The sequence below is a fragment of the Silene latifolia genome, chromosome Y (genome assembly GCF_048544455.1).
Source record: "Silene latifolia isolate original U9 population chromosome Y, ASM4854445v1, whole genome shotgun sequence".
In the NCBI taxonomy this organism is placed as follows: domain Eukaryota; kingdom Viridiplantae; phylum Streptophyta; class Magnoliopsida; order Caryophyllales; family Caryophyllaceae; genus Silene; species Silene latifolia.
Window position 1 is genome coordinate 324,373,914 of NC_133538.1, and position 20,605 is coordinate 324,394,518.

General features: G+C 37.1%; 1 protein-coding gene and 1 pseudogene across 1 annotated transcript; one reads left to right on the plus strand and one right to left on the minus strand.

Moving 5' to 3' along the window:
* The first annotated feature begins 8,780 nt into the window (after positions 1–8,780).
* Positions 8,781–15,328, plus strand: LOC141631322 (eukaryotic initiation factor 4A-6-like; annotated as a pseudogene).
* A 4,405-nt stretch (positions 15,329–19,733) lies between these two features.
* On the minus strand, positions 19,734–20,603 carry LOC141631323 (uncharacterized). Its single transcript, XM_074444008.1, has one exon. It carries the CDS (start codon positions 20,601–20,603, stop codon positions 19,734–19,736), a length of 870 nt encoding a protein of 289 aa, XP_074300109.1.
* Between the last annotated feature and the right edge of the window lie 2 nt (positions 20,604–20,605).

Below are 20,605 nucleotides of genomic sequence, written 5' to 3' on the forward strand. Positions count from 1 at the left end.
GAATCTCCATATTGTCAAACCTTCCACTAGGACTTTCCACTTCAACCACTAAAGATTCACTCACTCGTCTGCGTCCTCTGGAATTCCCATATTCAGCTACATGAATGGCCATTTCTTCAATAAGACGCCATCCCTTGTCATCTTCAACATTTTTCTGGAACCTCCCTTTGGCTGCATTATCCAACACAGCTCTTTAATCATCATACAACCCATTGTAAAATTGGGTGCATAAGAACCACCGTTGAAAACCATGGTGAGGTATAGAGCAAACCAACTTCTTGAACCTAGTCCAAGCTTCATTCAAATCTTCAGTGGCCAATTGTGTAACACCCTCTCATACCAAGGTACCTTACCAAGGACTACCCTAACATGAAAGGCTGTTACCATCTCGGTTTTCCGAGGATAGTATATCAAAGTTACAATTTCCAAACAACATTTATTAAAGTATAAAGAGTTAGCGAATACATTATCTCAAATCAACTCAAACTAAAAGTGTAAGAACTTCAATACAACTGAAATCATTGACGGCTAAACTCGTAACGGCGGAAACTAGACTCGAAGTGATGTTTCCCCATGTCTGTCCCATAACTAAACATCTGCATTACCTGTCATATCTGCTCACCATCTCCGAATGGATCACCGCAGGTTTTACAAAACAACAACACGGGTCGATTCGCATAATTCAAATAAGACAAACAAATAATGTAACCGGCTGATCATCCTCCATCCCCGATCTCCCAATTTCACACATTAACCGACTACACACCGAAGTGTGTAGTCCTGCCAGATTACCCATCGCAAAAGGTAATCCTCGCCGCCAGTGGGTGACCGCAGCCCATCCCCACCTAGTCCAGCTCATAAACGAGCGACTAACAATCCCTGTCCCTTAATGTGCACATCCCCTCCCGTGACGGGTTCCACGGAGGCCGAACTAGGGTGTGAAGCCACTCCCGCAAGTGACTCCACCACAATCACATATACCACAGCATCACAGCTGTCACAACACCACTTCCATCACAACGCAACCACATCACCACCGTCACCACAACACCAACACTCCGATGATCAGCAGACAACAATCATACACAATACAACAAATATCTCAATTCAATTACACAAGAACTGAGTAGGGAAACCCTACCTTTTCGCAATCCGCTTACGCTGCAATCAACCATACAAATGCATAACAATTACCACATCGTCACCTACAACAACAATCATATAGTTCCAATCACTAACTGGAAAACCCCATCTCCCCCAATTCATGAATAAAGACAAACCCTATAATTAATCATCAACAACATAGGGATAAAGACTTACCGACGAAAGAAACAAAGGATGAATGCACTTGCTATGATCACACACACACACACACACACACACAAGGGGAGATTTAGAGAGGATTAGAGCGTCGTTTGAGTGATTAGGTTTTATGAAATATAATAGGAAACTGTTTTGCGTTTATAAATAACTCTAATCCTTTCTAAATCAATCGCGGAAAAAATATAACCCGTCAGACCGGATACTCGGTCGAGTAAAATGTATACTCGGCCGAGTATCCTCTACTCGGTCGATTATTCACCATACTCGGCCGAGTATTCCTCGGCAGAACCCAAACAAACTACACTCTTGGCACTACTCGACCGAGTAGGCTCTACTCGGTCGAGTACTTAGCTTATAAAATCCGTAGTATTACAGTCTTCCCCCCTTAAAAAGAACTTCGTCCCCAAAGTTCCAACCCAACCTATAAAACATGGACCCTTAACACTAACTCCATAAACCACTCTTCCTTCCATAACATGGCTCATGATATCGTCTCAACTATAGCATAGGCTCCCAATACTGACTCCATAACATTACCAAATAACCACAATATAATGTTGCCAACCTTGTCTCACTTCCATAACACTCAATAGCACTCAATCTACAAAAGAAGATCAACCATCAAAACAGAATGTTACATTCTACCACCCTTAAAACGAACTTCGTCCTCGAAGTTTACTCAAACACATAAATATCATCTTCCAACTGTCAAAACTATCGGACTCATAATCATCATCATTCAACTGTAAACACTATTGAAATATTCTCTCATTCCTAAACATCGAACTACTACAAGCACGGTCATGACCTTTAATAAAAATCAAAACAAATATCCGTCCTTTATGCTACACCAACACTCTACTTCCAATTATAGTACCATATGCACAACCATCAAAATCTCTTTTATCGCATCCTACTCCTCTTAAGATAAATGTTACGTCCTCGTAACTCACTAATACTAAATCCTAGCTATATCTTCTCATTATCCCCATCACCACCGCATGTCAAAGATAACCACTTATAATCTGAACAGTCGCCATGCATATATCTTAGGCTCTCTTACTTAAACAACTCTCATCCTTCAATTCACTCGTCACACCCCCTAACCTATACCTCAAAGTCTTTAACTTAACCCAAAACTTCAACTCTTCCACATTACCGCAACATGACACACCTCTCTATATAAACTATATAAAACTCATATCACCAAAAGCATAACTCACACTCCACACTTGTTACGTACACTCGCACTAGATCCTCAAGTTCTTTTCTTTCATTACCGCAAAACTCATACATAACTTAACATGACACCAATTCCCAATATCCTGCACTTACTATCTCAACAAAAGATTATGAACCACCTGCCGCTTTCAGATCATTACAACACATATTCCACGAATCACTTGCCATTACTATGACTACCGATGCCTCATCTTAAAATAAGATCAAAATTACTGTAACAACTTCTCACAACTGTGTCCCATCAACAGAATATCACTATACCATGACAACAACGAAAACATATACAACTCTCTTTCATATCCTACTCTACTCTCATTCCCAAACTGAAACTGGTAAGAAGCATCAACAAACAAAACAACAGTCTACATGTTCAACCAAAACTCACAAGGAACAGCAGCAAATAAAACAACAATCTATGTTTAACTGGTATGCACTTTCGAAACTCGTATCATAATCACCTCACCTACTCCACCACAACTGACGACGGCATCGCAACACCGCCACCAAGAGCCGCACCGCAGTGCGAAAATACCCGCATCACAATACTAAGTACCGTGCCCGGATCACCACCCGAGGCAACACAACCACACCTATAGACATCACAACATACACAATCCCATAAACACTGACTCAATATAACATCTCGGACAAGAAAAACTTACTCCAGACTGCTTTACCAGATCACAACACCATATATCATACGGAATAAATAGACAAGAATCTCATGCATACCATCCATACTTTTTCATGGAATAAACATATATCATGAATACACATGCAAGTATAACCAGTCTTGTCAGACCACCCAAAATATGACTTTTGATCATAATTCCATTAAGTTACCGTATCCAACATATCTTACAGAACATTCAGATAACAACATTATAACTATCACACCATACCGCTTCTCGTGAGGTCACAACCTCACACAAACATTTATATATTTCTTAGACCCATAATCACATCCAACTAGTCAATCCTGATCACGTAAGTTACCACTAGACAATGAATATCTCTTATCCGGACTTAACTCAGGTGCCCTTCCTAACATATCTTCTCTTACACACAATTATCACCCCTCCCAAAAATGTAGCCATAACATCGCACCCAACTTCCGAACACACCTCGTATATCCACATCTTATACTTCCTCACAACCAAACATACTAACCACCTCCACAAAATCAACCTCATTAGAACAACTAACTTCCCTAAAGTAACATCACCCCCAGCCACTAGTGACACTACTATGACACCAACATCCTTCATGTGACTACTCTCTTACTATCACTTCTTAATATAAAAATCTGTTTCCTCTCTTTGGTTATCATCCCAAATACGAATATCCAATCCATCAACAAAACATACCTCAACATTATTCCCAATTCTATCCTTTGTCATATCGCTACCTAACTCCCCACCAAAATCTCAGATCTTGCAACACTCCACAAGCTTCGTATTCCCTTAATACCTCGAAACTCACGGCTAACACGTCGTCCTGCTCTCCTATATAACCTTTAACTCACACCCTCTAGTGGGGATATCGTACATTTCATAATTTCCTACCTTCATGCTCCTTAACTCCGGTCAACGGTCTCTCAACTTACTTCCATCCCTCTTTCCCTCCTTTTACTCAATAATGCCAATTAATAAGTCATGTCCTTTCTCTTTCTACCTAACCCTTTAGTCATTTGTTTATTTTCCATAGCTCTATAACTCTAATTCCATTAATTCATATCAATATCTTATCATTCTTCTTATCTTTTATCATCTCTCATCTTGCTTCACACTCACCCTCGTCACCATCAAGTCCACGCACTAACAGTTACTCTTCAATTAGTCGTATCTCCCTTTCGCATCTCTAGAAACCAAAATTCACTTCATACCGTTTGTCCAAAGAATTACACACTAGGCTCACCCCTTGATATTCCAACTTCCCAAACATAGCCACTTTCTACAAATCCACATCGCGACATAACTTCCTTTAAGTTCACTATATACCTCTCTTTCCTATCTTCTTACAAAAACCTTCCATTACATATATCCTTAAGCAACTCTATCCTAGCTGTCTTCCTCCATAAATCCTTACACATCCAAATATGCCACTATTCGTATCCCTTATCTCAGTCTTTCATTCTCATGCTTCTTTACACTTACATCACCCTTGCCCATATACACTTACTTTTATACTACTCAACACACGACTATATCAGTCATCATATCTCACAAAACATGCTCTTTACCTCGATTAGCTCATCATTCTTCCCTTTTCTTTTTCCACTATCCTTCACAACCACATTAACACATGTCTTCCTTACCCAACACATGTCCCTCATAAGCCGTCATTCTCCATGTCATAACTTCCGGTAACTTACGTATCAAGACCGTCTCACATATAAAAGAATGCGTTAAGACTCAAAACATACATGTGTATATACCCTACGACTCAAAACAATGTAAAAACATAGCCACCGGCTCAAAACAAAAGTAAGAACATAGCCACCGACTCAAAGTGGCCGCCCAATGAGGTACTCGGTCGAGTACATAACATACTAGGTCAAGTACAAGGTACTCGGTCAAGTAACTATATTACTCGGTCGAGTTTTCGACTCCAGAAGCAAACTCAATTGTCGCATAAGGATTACTTGGTCGAGTATTGGGAATACTCGGCCGAGTAGACCTTACTCGGTCGAGTATGAGACTACTCGGCCGAGTTCACGACTCCAGACGCTAAACAGTATTATCACAGAGAGATTACTCGGCCGAATATGGATTACTCGGTCGAGTATAAAAGATACTCGGCCGAGTAGGGACTACTCGGTCGAGTATCGGCGCAGTTCTCAGCACCGACCAGTTTTCGTAAAACAGTCATATCTCACTCGTTACTTGGTCATTTTGGGCGTGTGACCTATCGTCAGAATCTTAAGAGGACAAGTTATCACCTCAACTTGGAATCACAGCAATATCATTTCCAGAACTCGACTTATGACAGTTTTAAGACAACCCTTCCCTAATTGTTCTTTATACAAATCAAGTTTCCTAAGCCAAAACAACTTGAACATACATAAGGCAACAATAATAATTCAATACCTCTAAAAACCAGTACATAGTTTAACATTTATCATACTCACATTAAAATTAAACACGACATTTACATATATAGACGCATGACCTTAATCACATGCTTCTACCAACAATCAAGCATTAAAATCATCATGTTCATATGCACATGTACCACTACCATACTTCATGCTCAACATTGTATTAAACAGATAACATGATCACATTCTTCATAATCAATATCAATCAGATACAAATTCACAATTCACCTTTCATATTTTACCATGTTCCAACACTTAACATGCCAACATATTCCTTCTCAAAGTTTAACAGGAAAAATCCTCGATGCATCTTTCAACAACTATCACATTCCACTTCTTTCATCATTTCATCCAACCATGCACAAGGTTCAAACTATAGATATCACACTCACAGAACACAAGCATACAACATTTTTCCCCCCCATGTGACCGGCTTGAGATCGTAAGGGCCTTAATGCAACTTCGGGACGTCTCCCAAGTCCTTGCGGTAGCTCCAAACAACTCTCCCCGGGTTCATTTTATTTAGACTCCCTAAGTTCATTGGGTTCATTTGTTTTAGGTGCCGGAATCGTCGGCTTCGATACCACTTTGTAACACCCCCTCATACCAAGGTACCTTACCAAGGACTACCCTAGCATGAAAGGTTATTACCATCTCGGTTTCCCGAGGTTAGTATATCAAAGTTACAATTTCCAAACAACATTTATTAAAGTATAAAGAGTTAGCGAATACATTATCTCAAATCAACTCAAACTAAAAGTGTAAGAACTTCAATACAACCAAATCATTGACGGTCAAACTCGTAATAATGAAACTAGACTCAAGTGATGTCTCCCCATGTCATCCCATAACTAAACATCTCGCATTACATCATCATATCTGCTCACCATCCCCAAATGGATCACCGCAGTTTTACAAAACAACACCACGGGGTCGATTCTACGCATAATTCAAATAAGACAAACAAATAATGTAACCGGCTGATCATCCTCCATCCCCGGTCTCCCAATTTCACACATTAACCGACTACACACCGAAGTGTGTAGCCCTGCTAGATTACCCATCGCAACAAGTAATCCTCGCCGCCAGTGGGTGACCGCAGCCCATCCCCACCTAGTCCAGCTCATCAACGAGCGACTAACAATCCCTGTCCCTTAATGTGCACATCCCCTCTCGTGACGGGTTCCACGGAGGGCGAACTAGGGTGTGAAGCCACTCCCGCAAGTGACTCCACCACAATCACACATACCACAGCATCACAGCTGTCACAACACCACTTCCGTCGCAACACAACCACATCACCACCGTCACCACAACACCAACACTCCGATGATCAGCAGACAACAATCATACACAATACAACAAATATCTCAATTCAATTACACAAGAACTGAGTAGGGAAACCCTACCTTTTTGCAATCCACTTACGCTGAAATCAACCATACAAATGTATAACAATTACCACATCGTCACCTACAACAACAATCATATAGTTACAATCACTAACTGCAAAACCCCATTTCCCCCAATTCATGAATAAAGACACACCCTATAATTAATAATCAATAACATAGGGATAAAGACTTACCGGCGAAAGAAACAAAGGATGAATGCACTTGCTATAATCACACACACACACAAGGGGAGATTTAGAGAGGATTAGAGCGTCGTTTGAGCGATTAGGTTTTATGAAATGTAATAGGAAACTGTTTTGCGTTTATAAATAACTCTAATCCTTTCTAAATCAATCGCGGAAAAAATATAACCCGTCAGACCGGATACTCGGTCGAGTAAAATGTATACTCGGCCGAGTATCCTCTACTCGGTCGAGTATTCACCACACTCGGCCGAGTATTCCTCGGCAGAACCCAAACAAACTACACTCTTGGCACTACTCGACCGAGTAGGCTCTACTCGGTCGAGTACTTAGCTTATAAAATCCGTAGTATTACAAATTGTGTGAAAGTAGTGATTTGGCTTCACAACGCATTTTTGCGCTGTGGTGGAAAATACCTTCTGTAGAAGACTAAAGCTAGAGAATTCCAGTCAGTAACACTGGCAGCTTCCCTGTCCAGATCTCTCAACCATTCCCGGGCATCATCAGTCATGGAAAAAGGAAAAAGGACTCCCTTGACCCTATCCTGTGTCACCCCAGCAGATAAAGGAATGGTAGAGCAATACTCCGTAAACAACTCTATATGCTTACATGGATCCTCGCCAGGTACCCCCTTGAATATATTTCTCTCAACTAGCTGTATATAGGATGGAGGAATCCCAAAGGTGCCTGCATCTGTAGTGGGAAGCAGGAAACCTTTAGGTAGAGAATCCACCGTAGGTTCTGAGTGACTGGTGATATTCGGCATTCTAGCAAATAGACTTGAAAGAACAGCAGGTATGCCAATGTCGTCTTCTAGAATAGATTTCATGTAACACTATTAAAGCACTAGAGACAAATATGAGATCAGTCTTAAGGAATAAATTCCTTGAGACGAGAGACAAACATAAAATAAAGCAACAAAATTACGCCACCTCCCCGGCAACGGCGCCAAAATTTGATACCGTCGTTTAGTACCAAAAAATAAATACATAAAGCAACTAACAGAAGCTAGTGGAAGTAGGGTCCATCTCCACAGGGAGATGAGAAAATGTATGCCAAACTAAGTCCATCTGAGTAACTATTTCTCGGGGTTTTGAGGGTTTGTTCTAATCTACGGAGGTTAAAAGAGAAAGAGAATAAAGAGATATAAAGTAGAAATTTGACGAGTTTACTAAATAGAGAGAAACAGCTAGGACAGTCGGTTCACCATGATTCTCAAGGAGTCTAGTCTAGGGTCTTAGATAAATGCAAATTCGGTCTACATGGTAATGAAAAGGTCCTTCTGGTCTGCTATTCACCCTAGAACATAACTAACTTAGCTTTCACCCTCATTAGAATGCTCTAATGTTCACTGCAGGTCTTACCCCTTCCCATCTTCCGATCTAGGTGACGGTGTACCAAAGTTAATTATCTAAATGCGTCGACTCAAGCAAATAATTACAGTCAATTGCAATGATTAACAACACAGATCTAATTCGCACTAAACCTTAGTCATCTATTCATAAGCCCCTTAATATAATGGCTCCCTTATGTCCTAGCAAAGAAGGTTAGCTATGCATAATTATTGAATAAACAACAACAACACATAAACTGAAAGAATTAAACATAATAAATAATCTAAAAAGAGAATAAAAAGAGTAGGGGGATTAAAGGAATAAGAACAATAAGGCAAAAGTAATTAATTGAAATAAAAAGTAGAGAGTACCAAATACAAGAGAGTAGCAATGGAGAATTAGGTTTTTCAGTGTAAAATTCTAAGAGAAAGAGTAAAGAGAGGAGAGGAAGAAGACGAGATCCCCTCTAATGACGGCCGTCACTTCCTATTTATTCCTAATTACAAAAAGAATATCAAAGATTAACTAAAATCCGCGTATAAGACCAAACCTCTCGATCGAGTGAAATGAAACCACTCGATCGAGGATAAAACTCAGCAAACCTCTCGATCGAGTAACATGAGTACTCGATCGAGGACTTCAACAAAAAGCTATTTCGATCGAGTAAAGATAGAACTCGATCGAGGGACTCTAGCAGCATAAAGCATTCGATCGACCAGTTTGAGTAGCCAACTTGGTCGATCGAGCTATATTAGCACGGGTGGACTTCTCGAACACCTTCCGAAGCCATTTCACGCATCTCTAAGTGACAGATTCCAAGCTCCAATCTTTCCTCCTCCAAAATGCATACGGTTAGGACAGGTTCAAGCTTGATTTCGCTCCTTTCCGGTTCATACCTGCAATTAATACAAGACAAACCAAAGTAGACTATTCGGGGGCATTTGTAGCTAGATTCCACATAAATAACGAAGAAATGCGTGTAAATATAGGGTAAAAATCTTATATAAAAGACACGCATCAGAAAGGATGTACAGGCCATGAAAGTTGTGGTGGGAGTAGAAGCGCTTTCTCCAGAAGATCTGGTATATTTTCTTAATCCCTTCTAGGAGATGGTCATAGTTTAAAGCTGGCCCAATTGGCCATCGATACAAACAAAAAATATTTGTATTTGTACAACATCCAATATTTCTTTTTAATGTTCTAATTATTATAGAGTGACAAGGGGCATCATTAAAAATAATCTCCCAATGATGTCATATATGACGATTTAATATGTGATGATTGTCATACCAATGTGGTCGTGTCTTATTTCATGTATAAATTATTTGCTCAGCTCTACTTGGAATTTTTGGATAAATTTGAAAGAAAGTTTGTGACCCAAGGAGCAGATGACACTCGGACTATCTTCCAGTCGCTGGATTTGGCATGGACGCTCCTCAGGATCTTCCCTCGTGAGCTTCCCCACCATATTCCAGCAAAGGCCCTTGACCAATACTAAAGCCGGGATGCAACAAACTGATGGTTGGAAACAAATTGAATCAATTCAAGAATTTCCGAGATTTTATGAGCCATGCATTTAGTTCTCTATTATTCACGTGATGTGTCTTCTTGAGCCATACATTTCTTGCCACCCTTTGCTATGGTTAGTTCTATTCAACTTCCCCTCTTTCCTCTACTTTTGGTGGATTAGTAACATGTGGGTTGCCCTGGTGATTCTTGTGGCTGTTTTCCTATTTTTCCATTTTTTTAAGTTAACCTTTGCCTGTCGGAATGCTATTATTCCAATTTTAACTTCTGGGTTATTTTGGTGTTGTTTTATCTTTGGTATATGTTAAGATAGATAGAAGGGTAAAGCTTGCCTTGCATGTATTATTCATTTTAATCGTCTTATATGAGTACACCGATATGAAACGGTGTTGGACTAAGCCCAGTACGATGGAAAAAAAACATTTGTTACTATATGTAGATTCTGATTAGACATATTTGTGATAAAAAGCGCTCAAGGTATCTAAATTGTGTGTGATAAAAAGCTATTAAGGTATATGAGTGTATGCTGAACAATTCTGTGTGCATTATAGATTCTAGAGCAGTATCTAATGTGTTGGATAATGACGCCTTAATCTTCCTCAAAATATATTTTAGCTTATTCTTGAGATTTTTTTTGTCCGATGTGGGGTACAACTTTGTTGAACTGACAATGGAGGCAATTCAGACGATGCCTGCCCAAGTTCTCTAAACATAAACGAGAAATTAGAAAAATATAATTGGTTTTTATCAACTGAATTTTATGCAGTTTTGACTATTCAGTCCATTTGTATGAGCATTTTGAACTCATGTCTAAGCTTCTTTTGGCAAAATGGAGTACGCCTCATGCAAATTTGTTAAAAGTGGGATAGTATATTGGTAAACCTGAGTCTTATATTTTGTTAGCTAAAAACACTTAAGGTATTTGAGAGGCAATGCATAATGGGTTTTAGTTGCAGTTTTGACTATTCAGTCCATTTGTATAAGTATTATGAACATTTCACGTATTCCTATTCCGTGTTTGTAAAGTTTGACTTGGTAACCCTACCGTAAATATATCCCATCCTAGAAAGGTTTAGCAGTATTCAACTTTGTAAACCACTACCGATGCAATTGAAATATCTGTAACATAGTGAGTCATATGGTTTTAATGCTTCTTCTTGCCATTGTCCGTGGACTATGCATGTGTACATGTCGTATGAAGAGTTTAAGTAATAACGTGCACAATAATATCACCATTTGAGTGATTTAGTTGATCAATACCAATAATGAACTATGAGAAACTATGTTTGAAAGGATTATTGGGCACTCCAAACCGCTTTAAGAGTTAACACAACATTTTGGTTCCGGTTTTCTTTATATGTTGCCTTAACCCTCTGCTCTTTGGAATGCGTAGGAAAGAATGGAGGCTTAGTAGCTTTAAGTAAGAGTAAGGTGTAGGCAGAGTGGCTTCAGAATGTCAATGCTAAGTTGATCAATATCGATAGGCACCTTTTTATTTCAATAATAAGTTTAAAATTGATACTCTGTACTTCTAGTAAATCTGGAAATTATGTGCTGTTACGCTAAAGGTAAAGTTCCAAGTTCCAACTATTTCCATATTATTATTATTTTTTTTTTTTTGGGAAATTTGTTGTTGTTGTATAGTTGGAAATATACAGTCAAGTTTGATGTTAGTTGACCGTCAGCCAATTAGGATAATATGCTGGGTAGGAGGGAATACATATTTGATCTTTATGTATCTCTAATTTTCTTTTAATCAGGTGGTGAGCATGGAGAGGGGTAACTTTTGGTCATCACATTTGCCAAGAACTATTTATGATATTGAGCTGGATGCTGATAGCCCTAACCCTAATGATCATGTTAATTCCGTGATCACGTGACTTATGTCCATGTAGTTTCACTTAATGTCTCTTTCGGGAAGAAATTTGGTTTTCAACGACGGAAGTTAATATTTAATATGTTTTCATTTGCTAGGGTTTTGAGAAAATGATATCTGGAATGTCTCTGGGTGAGAATGCGAGATTGTGAAGAGAGTAATACTAAAGATGTCACAAGAATCCGATATATTTGGATCTATCTCATCAAGTCTTGTGAAACTTTTCATCTTGAGGTATGTTGCCATTACTGGCAGCCTGGTAGTAATGATCTATTTTTTCTTTCTTAAAAAAAATTTCGTACTCTTACTTGCTATTCATCGTACCTCCCTCGATTTTAGGGAATCTAAGACTTGCTATGTGCTCGAGTATTAGTGTTGGGAAGCTGCTTGTGTGCCAACCAAGCAGCTGATACTGTGTGCCAACTAAGCAGCTGATACTAAACATATTGTAAACTGTCAGTCTATTGAGGCAGCTTTTTTAAAAAAACGGTTAGTAAGAATCATAGGAGTTTTAAAATGTACACTAATGATATAAGATGGTTCACTTTATATAAATATCATTAATGGCTAGCACCTAGAAAAGATCGCTATCGACATCTAAAGGTTTACTAAAACATAAAAAGGAAATATTAATTTTCTACACAAGTGGTCTTACAGTAAATATTTGTTAGACCGTCTCATTACTGAAATTGCGAGCTGTTTATGGTTGTGATAATTTAACACTTCACTTTGGTTGCTTGTGCTTCTGCCACCGCCGGATTCACTCAACTCCTTGCAACATATAATTAATTCCTTTACTAATCGATTAATTCCTTTATTTTTCTTTATGTTCCATTGTGTCTTGTATGAATTGTAAGTGAATTTTTGCTTAAACTTAGTTCTAAAGGCAGGGAACCAGATAATGCTTGACATAGTGGTAATTGTAACTCCATCACTCATTCATGGATTCTATTCTTTAGTTCACATTCTCTATAAAATTGTCAACTACCATCACCGCTATCATTATAGAAACCAACAGATACTTAATGCTACTTATACTCCTGGCTTTGGATTGTATTCTTTACTAGCAACACTTCTCTCCTTTAAAAAATGTTTGATTTGTAATTTGTGATGCTGCATTACTTTTTGAGGATTCAATTTTCACTCATATCCCTTTATTATTGAGAGAATAAAGCGGGCAATTATTCTTGTATGTTAAGCTGGAGTCCAAATCTCAGTGAGTAACATCATTGCTCTTTCGATCTCGATATGTTGCGAATTGGATGTAGCCCTATGGGTTAGTTGAAATCCAGTGGCAATGGGCATAAGATGTACCCTACTTTTATTGCCTTTGACTGTAGGTGAATATTGAGGGTTTAATTACTGACTTGCCAGTTGTGAATTGTGAGCCATTTCCTAGAAGAATATATTTTTGACTTTTGAGTTGTATACATTGTGTAACTGATTGTATTGGCTGGCTGTTTACTTGCAGTTGCATTGTAATAGTGCCTTTCTTTCTCTTGGCAAAGAAAACTAGGTAATTATAGACCCAACAACACAGACGAGCAATACTATTCAGTTGTAGGTATCCACTAACATTTTAGTGACAGAAGAAAGGCGTGCTAATCTTCCCAACAAAACCAGCACATTAAAACTGACCCAAATACAATTCTAAGAAAACTATTTGATGATGTGAAGATGCACTACACATTAGGAGAGGAATTGGATAGGGGGCAATCTGGGGTAACATACTTATGCACTGACAAAAACACAGGTCAACAAATTTCATAGAAAAAACTGGAAACACAAGCTGATAAAAGAGATATGAGAAATTCAGATAATGCAACATTTAAGTGGTCAATCTAATATTGCTGATTTTAAAAGAGCATATGAGGATAAAATATCTATCTATTAATCTTGTAATGGAGTTGTGTGCAGGTGAACAATTGTTTGATAGGATTATTGCCCAAGGACATTACAGTAAAAAAGTTACAACCATTATTTTAAGAAGGAATGTTAATATTGTTCGTGTGTGTCACTTAATGGGCATCATGCATATGTATTTGAAACATGAGAATTTCTTGTTGTCTACTAAGGATGAGAATGCTACTTTGAAAGCTATTGATTTTGGACTTTCTGTCTTTATTGAGGGAGGTATAATTATATTTTCTTTCGGCTTGTGCAGTTTCGTATGTGAGAGTTACTTCATCCGTCTCATTCATTTGTTTACCCTTTATAATCAAAGGTAATCAAATGATTGGGAGGTAGGGTGTATTAGTTTGTCTGGAATTTTTATTGTCAATTTCAGTTTTCAGCGGGTTAATGCGTATAGGTGCTTTGATTTTAGTTCAATGGGTTGATCTTGCGTTATATTAGTTTGTCGAATTTACGATAATAGCATCTTTGTATGTTATCTGAGTGCTTTGATTTTAGTTCAATGGGTTGATCTTGCGTTATATTAGTTTGTCGAATTTACGATAATAGCATCTTTGTATGTTATCTGACCTCCGGGTGGGGAACTGCATGAGGAAACATCTATGGTCATTGAATGCTTTAGTTTGCTTTGGATTAAGAAATAATGATTGGATTGTCTTTTTAACCCATATTAAGGGATAAACTTTTCTTGATTTCGGTTTTAGTTGGTTATTTGGCTATATGGGTTGGTATTTAAGATAGTTTGGCTGATCTCATATAATAATTGCTGAGATGGAATTTGTTTTTAATATATGGATTTAATTTAAACTTTTACAGATCTATTATATTTTTCAACTCTTGCCTTCGAAAATTCAAGTTAGAGGGTTCTCTGCAACTATGCCACCTGAGTCATTGGAAATTACCCGAAAATTCATGAACAGGCCTGTTAGAATCCTTGTAAAGCGCGATGAACTTACTTTGGAGGGAATCAAACAATTCTATGTGAATATGGATAAGGAAAAATGGAAGCTTGAGAGAGTATGTGATCTCTATAAAATCTTAGCCATCATTCACAGCGTCATTTTTGTCAACACGAGTCGCAAGGTCGACTGTCTACAATGTCAGCTACTCATGGTGACATGGACCGGAACCAAAGAGATATTATCATGCGGGAATTTTGGTCAGGCTCTTCCCGTGTTCTTATCACCACTGACCTCTTGACCCGTGGGATTGATGTGCAACAAGTGTCGCTTGTCATAAACTATGATCTTCCTTCTCAACCGGAGAACTATCTTCATCGTATAGGAAGAAGTGGGCGATTTGGGAGAAAGGATGTCGCCATTAACTTTGTGACAACTGAAGACGATAAAACACTTTCAGATATTCAAAGTGTAGTTATTGAAGAGCTTCCTGCTAAAGTTGCTGATCTCATCTGATAAGTCATTCTCATTCCTTCTTGAAAGTTCACACATTCTTTTCACTCACTCCCTTCAATCGTATTTGGGACGAGCTTTTGAAGTTTTACCGAATTTTAGACTAACAGTGAATTCATTCTTGTTATATGATTGGTTGGTTAGCCATTTTTCACATCCGTGTACTGCTAATGACTGGTTGGTTAGCCATACTTCACGTCCGTGTAATGTTAATAACATTTCTTTTTGAGTTTTTTTTCTATTAACTGGCACAAGTAACAAATGACCGTCAACCAAAAGGAAAGGTAAACAAATAATTGGGACAGAAAGACGAAAGTATACCAAAGCCTTCGGAGGTATGAATTTAATATACTATGTCTAGATTGTTGGTATTATTTGATTATACAAAGAGTTGGTTCATTTTAAATGTTAATTTTTTTCTGGAATTTACACATCGTCGACTAATTGTCGACTAATTTTTGATTAGTTTATAGGATAAAATTCAAGGTTTCTTAACAATGGCATAATTGTAGTCATAGAATTAAAGGGTGCTTACATTATTCAAATTGAGTATTTCAGTGTATTGGAAATTCAAGGATTGATTCTTGTGGATGCACGCTGATGGAGATGTTGAATGCACTTTCATCAGCGACGCCTGTTGTGACCTTTCTGCAACGTGTGTCATCGTGCCAGGAGACCAAAGCTTACCAAGTGTTATATATATATATATATATATATATATATATATATATATATATATATATAGAGAGAGAGAGAGAGAGAGAGAGAGAAGAAGATCCGGTGAGTCCACCTATATATTTGAGTCCATGAGTTCATAAAACAATATCACGCACTATACAAAACAATATCACGAATTTTTTTTTCAAAATTTTTTTCAAAATTTTTTTTCGAAAAATTTTTTTTTTTCTTTTTTTTTTCTTTCTTTTTTTTTGTAAGATGTGATATTGTTTAATATAACGTGTGATATTGTATTACAAAACAATATCACGATTTTTTGTTTCAAATTTTTTTTTTTGAAAAAGTTTTTTTTTTTTTTTATGTAAGCTGTGATATTGTTTAGTGTAACGTGTGATATTGTATTATAAAACAATATCACGACTTTTTTTTTGAATTTTTTTTTTTCAAATTTTTTATTCGATTTTTTTTTTTGAATATAAGCTGTGATATTGTTTAATATAAAGTGTGATATTGTATTATGGACTCACGGACTCAAAAAGATAGGGTGGACTCATGTGATCATAATTCTATATATATATATATATATATATATATATATATATATATATATATATATATATATATATATATATATATATATATATATATATATAGTATTGGGTTCATCTAAGTCCACCTCTTACATCTAAGTCCATAAGTCCTCCTTATAGCCCTTGGATGAAGAAAATGAAAGGCTGAGATTTACACAAAAAAAAAGGAGATTAAAGCTAACAAAACCCACTCTCTCACTACCACACTAATTAATCCTAATTATTCACTAATTTAATATATATATATATATATACCTTTTTCCTCCCACCTACTTATCTCTCATCCACACAATATCCTTTCACACTTTCTCTCAAAACCTCTCACTCTCAAAAACCCTAAAATTCAAAAAAAAAAAAAAAAAACTTTTTCAAAAAAAAAAAAATTGAAACAAAAAATCGTGATATTGTTTTGTAATACAATATCACACGTTATACTAAACAATATCACAGCTTTCACGAAAAAAAAATTGTTAAAAAATTTTTTCGAAAAAAAAAATTTTGAAAAAAAAAAAATTTCGTGATATTGTTTTGTAATACAATATCACAAGTTATGCTAAACAATATCACACGTTATCCTACACAATTTCACAGCTTACACGGAAAAAAAATTGTTAAAAAAAATTTCGAAAAAAAAAATCGAAAAATAAATTTCAAAAAAAAAATTTTCGAAAATTTCTTTTTATTTTGAAAAAAAAAATCGTGATATTGTTTTGTATAGTGCGTGATATTGTTTTATGGACTCATGGACTCAAATATTTAGGTGGACTCACCGGATCCCACCTCTATATATATATATATATATATATATATATATATATATATATATATATATATATATATATATATATATATATATATATATATATATATATATATATATATATATATATATAATTTTTGTATGAATCATTATAAGCGTAATTAAAATGTTTTACGAAATTAAAGATCATATAAAACAGTCTAATTTGATCAGAATGGGTCATTTCAGGTCATCTTTGAGTCTGTTGTTCCACTTTCAGGCTGGATTACTTATGGGTCCAGCTATTTCGTGTTAGGTGGTTATGGGTTCAACTTTTTTATCTGGTTGTATCAATTGGGATATGATCCTGTTTTGATCAGGTCAATTGCGAATCAATCACGTTCAACTGTTTGTTGAGCTTATTAATGACAACTATTTGAATGCGGGAGGGACTGAAGCATTATTTGCTGATGTAGGACACTTTTATGTAAGGTCTATCCAAATAAGTATGTCCATAGTCGTATACTCTGCGCTTATGCTAACTTACTCCGGACAAGTGTTTTCCCTTCGGTTGCACCAAGATGACGTCGCCAATACTTTTTTGCAAGGCTATACTAGGTTGATACTAGATAGATACTGTTGTCCTGTTTTCTATCTGTTCAAAATGCAATTTTCTGCTACTCCATGCTCAATCGACTCTTGTTTCTACAGGTCCATTGTACCGGCCGATATTTGTGATAGTGGTTATCGCAGCAATTATAGCGAGCCAAGCTATGATTTTCGGTACTTTCTCCATCATTAAATAGTCACTGGCACTCGGATGCTTCCCTCAGGTCAGTATCGTCCACACTTCAGCCACTTTTAAAGGCCTGGTTTATATCCCGGAAGTGAACTAAGTCATCATGATTGCTAGTGTTCTCGTCAGTCTGGCTTTTAGAACTATAGAAAAGATGGGAAATGCATACTGTAAGCTCCTTGCTCCTTGATTCCGCTTTACAAGCAGGATCTTTTCTACATGTTTTTTCTGCCATAAAAAAAGGCACAACTGCAATTTCAATGCAACCGATTTTGAATCCTGATCACGGGTCAGCATGTTCTTCCAAATCAAATTGATGAATCAATTTGATAGGATTGCTAGTTTCTAGGATTAGGCGACACGGGTCACCTAATCCAATCCCGAACCCCTTCTTGTGCTAAAAGAATGGCAAAAGGTTTGGGTGCAATAGCCTTATCAGTGTATGAAGTAGCCTTGTAAATGCATAAAAAAATAATATATGTGCATTAAACAACCTTGTGCATGCATGAAATAAGGCTCTATGTGCATGATATATGTGTTAAATGTGCATAAAATAAGGTTTTATGTGCATGAAATAAGGTTCTATGTGCATGAAATAAGGGTTCTATCTACATTAAAAAGTTCTTCAGTTGCATTAGTTGGTTATATTATGATACTAATTACTGTTGGCTAAGGACGCGTTAATTTTATATGGGCATGAAATAAGATTATATGTGCATGAAATAAGGTTCTATGTGCATTAAAAAGTTCTTCAGTTGAATCAGTTGTTTATATTATGATACTAATTACTGTTGGCTAAGGACGCGTTAATTTTATATGGGCATGAAATAAGAGTATATGTGCATGAAATAAGGTTCTATGTGTATGAAATAAGGTTCTATGTGTATGAAATAAGGTTCTATGTACATGAAATAAGGGAAATGACTGCTGAGGAGATTTAATGTATTTAACGACCATTTTATGTAATTACAAGGCATTTTAGTGTATCTATTACATATCTTACTAATATGTGAGAAATATTTCAGTGTACTTATTTCAGTTATTTCGTACTTGTATTTGTTTAGCGTACTTTAAAGGCTATTAGGTCAATGGTAGAGCAATGTGCAAATTTTGCAAAAAGATATGGGTTCGAGTCCCATATAGCTTATTAAATCGCAAAATCTCATGATAGGAACGTATCATGATATCATGATGCGAGCACTACAATACAACTATGATTAAGGAGGCCATAATCATATTTGGGCAATGACGTGCAGACCATGATAAAACTCAAGCGAGAAGCAAGCAACCAATTTTTACATTACCCACAATAACTGTTGGAACATCAAAGCTGTATTAATACAATTCAAAATCTAAAATGTGTCTACATTAGGTACTGCAAACTAATAATAATCAAACTTTATAAGGGTACAACAAATGACTGCTTGGTATATACAAGAGTAAGCGATACATTCATAAAGTGAACTAATATGTATAAAATATCTCCAGCAGACCATTAGTGAACACTATTGACTTCAAAGTGTTTGATTACTCCTAGTTGATAAACTTGACCATCATTGCAATTTTTTTTTTTTTTTTTTTTTTTGCAGCTGAAAAGAAAGGTTCCTAATGTAGGCTCATAGCTTGTTTTGCCAATGCATGAGCCCTGATGTTACCATCCCTCCGAACATAACTAAAACAAAAGCAATGAAAAGCAGATAAGATAAGAGTACTGTCGTTTAAGATGCCCTTAATGTGATGATGTGGAGTCTCCTTTCCCATCCATTGCGTCAAAAGTTGAAGACAGTCGGAAGATATTTCAAGGTGAAGAACTACAGCTTGACGTGCCCAAGAGATGACCGCCTTTAAACTCAGAGCTTCCGCTTGAAGAGGCGATACGGCCCGGCCACAGACATACCCTTCATATCTGGTTTCTCCCTCGCTCCCAATAACAATCCATCCAAAACCCGCAAGACACGAGGTCTTCCAGCTGGCGTCAACATAGATACGCACCATAGAACAAGAAGAGAAACTGCCGATACAATAAAAAGGCCGTCCCACACGGAGCATTTGATACTCAGTATCTTCATCCAAGGTATTACCGTGATCACCAGTCTCAAAACCAGGCGGATGCGTAGGGTCATTAAGAATCTTGCCGTTGGCTTGAAGGACATCCTCATTCAGATGGCGACACTTGGAGAAAAATACACCCGGATTAAAGGAAACGCCCCTAAATATGATGTCATTTCTTAAAGTCCAGAGACTAACCAGAATCACAAGAAAGTGTATTACGAGATTAACCCCATCCTCAACCTTGGACAGATACAGAATCCAGTTAACAATCCAGTCCCGGACATCAAGAGAAGGAAAAAGATTTGCATTAATGCCCAAAGTAGATCCCGCCCAAATTCTTGAGCTAATATCACAGTCACGGAATAGATGATCCAGGGTTTCCTCTTCAGATCCACACAGGGCACAAGATGAAGCCCGAGTCATAT